Source organism: Salvelinus sp. IW2-2015, linkage group LG22 (genome assembly GCF_002910315.2).
Source record: "Salvelinus sp. IW2-2015 linkage group LG22, ASM291031v2, whole genome shotgun sequence".
NCBI lineage: Eukaryota > Metazoa > Chordata > Actinopteri > Salmoniformes > Salmonidae > Salvelinus > Salvelinus sp. IW2-2015.
The window spans coordinates 36973740-36975715 of NC_036862.1; the positions used below are offsets into that span (position 1 = coordinate 36973740).

Here is a 1976-nt window from a genome sequence, read left to right on the forward strand (position 1 = left end):
AACACAAAACAGAAAACAACTACCCACAAAACACAGGTGGGAAACGGCTACCTAAGTATGGTTCTCAATCAGAGACAACGATAGACAGCTGCCTCTGATGGAGAACCACACCCGGCCAAACACATAGAAATAGAAAACATAGAARACAAAACATAGAATGCCCACCCCAACTCACGCCCTGACCAACCAAAATAGAGACATAAAAAGGATCTCTAAGGTCAGGGCGTGACAGTGGGACATATAATGTGATCAATAATTTGGTATCATGTGTAATATCAATAAGAAAATGTGATGTTAAAACATACCGGTACGTTAGAAGAGATATGTACATGAACCAATGTGATACATATTGCATTGGTGTCCTACTACTTTCCCATGTAAAAACGTTTAGTCTCAACAAGAGAAATGTATGAAACTGTATGAAGTTGTATGAACTTGTTATAATACAACCAATTGTTTTACTTAGTTTTTACCTAGTGTTGTTAACCCAACTTGATTTCCTGAGTTGATATACTATGTTTTAAAAACGCAAGGCAGCAGAGTAACTTAAGTTAAGTAAAATCAAATTGAGATGACAAAACTGGGTAAAATAAAATGTGTTACAACTTCATACAACATAACATTTTAAGTAATCAGATTAATTTATATGTTTCACGATGAAACAGATAACATATTAATTTGGATTTAAACAAAGTATTCAATAATTATTTTAATCCATTACTTTCACAGGTTGCTGTCTCTACTAGACCATCATCATGTCATTGGGGAATCACAGCTTTGTGACAGAGTTTGTCATCGTTGGTTTCCCTGGACTTCAGTCAGAGTTCTACGGTCTTGCCTCAGCTGTATTATTGATTGTTTATTMTTGCACTTTAATAGGAAATATTGCTGTTCTTATCTTGTTTGCAACTCATAACATTCTCCATAAACCGATGTATATTATCATTTTGAATCTGGTTGTGTCTGATGTGCTATTCAGCACCGCCACTTTACCAAAGATTATTGCCAGGTATTGGTTTCAGGCAGGGGCAATTTCTTTCTTTGGTTGTTTTTTGCAAATGTACTTAGTTCACTATTTTGGATCCGTAACRAGCTTTCTCCTATTGATAATGGCTTTAGACAGATATGTAGCAATCTGTTTCCCACTCAGATACCCAATGATTATCAAAAACTCCACTATTCATATACTCAATGCCACTGCATGGATTGTTGCAAAAGCCTGCCCATTGATGTTGGTAATTAGGGCCTATCCTCTTCCTTACTGTGACTCAAACACAATCTTGCAGTGCTTCTGTGATCATATTTCTATAACAAAGCTTGCATGCACTGATAGGGCCCCTTATAGTTTTCCTGCTTTTGTTACAGCAATGGTGGTATTACTGGGACCTCTTGTCTTTATTATATTCTCATATTGCTCTATTATTGTTGCAGTTCTTAAGATTGTTAGCACCAAAGGCCGCCTCAAAACCCTTTCTACCTGCAGTGGTCAGCTGATCATCATTGCRCTGTATTATCTCCCCAGGTGTTTTATTTATCTGTCCAGTAATATTGGCATTATATTCAGCAATGATTTACGTATTGTTATTATCATGTTGTATAGCCTGCTCCCTCCTATGATCAATCCGCTGATATACTGTTTTAAGACAAAAGATATAAAACAGACCTTGATGAAAAGATTCAAGAAGTCAACTGCTCCATAAAAGGATGTCTTTGCTYTAAATGCTTAAAATTATTTTTTAATCAGAGTTTGAGTTCTGTTGTTTATGTGTTTAGAAATACTTGTCCCTACAAGAATACCAACTGAGTACCATATCCTGAAWTGACATCCAAAATGGCCATATAAAGGGAAAGGAAAAGGGGGATACTAGTCAGTTGTACAACTGAATGCCTTCAACTGAAATGTGTCATGTGTCATGAAATGTGMCAMTTAACCCCTCTGAATCAGAGAGGTGCGGAAGGCTGCCTATATAAGGCCC

The 1976-nt window shown here is 36.5% G+C and overlaps 1 protein-coding gene across 1 annotated transcript; it reads left to right on the forward strand.

The window, feature by feature from the left end:
• Positions 1-755: 755 nt before the first annotated feature.
• LOC111982572 (olfactory receptor 2AT4-like) lies at positions 756-1700 on the forward strand. The gene has a single exon (XM_024014157.1). It carries the CDS (start codon positions 756-758, stop codon positions 1698-1700), a length of 945 nt encoding a protein of 314 aa, XP_023869925.1.
• The last annotated feature ends 276 nt before the right edge of the window (positions 1701-1976 follow it).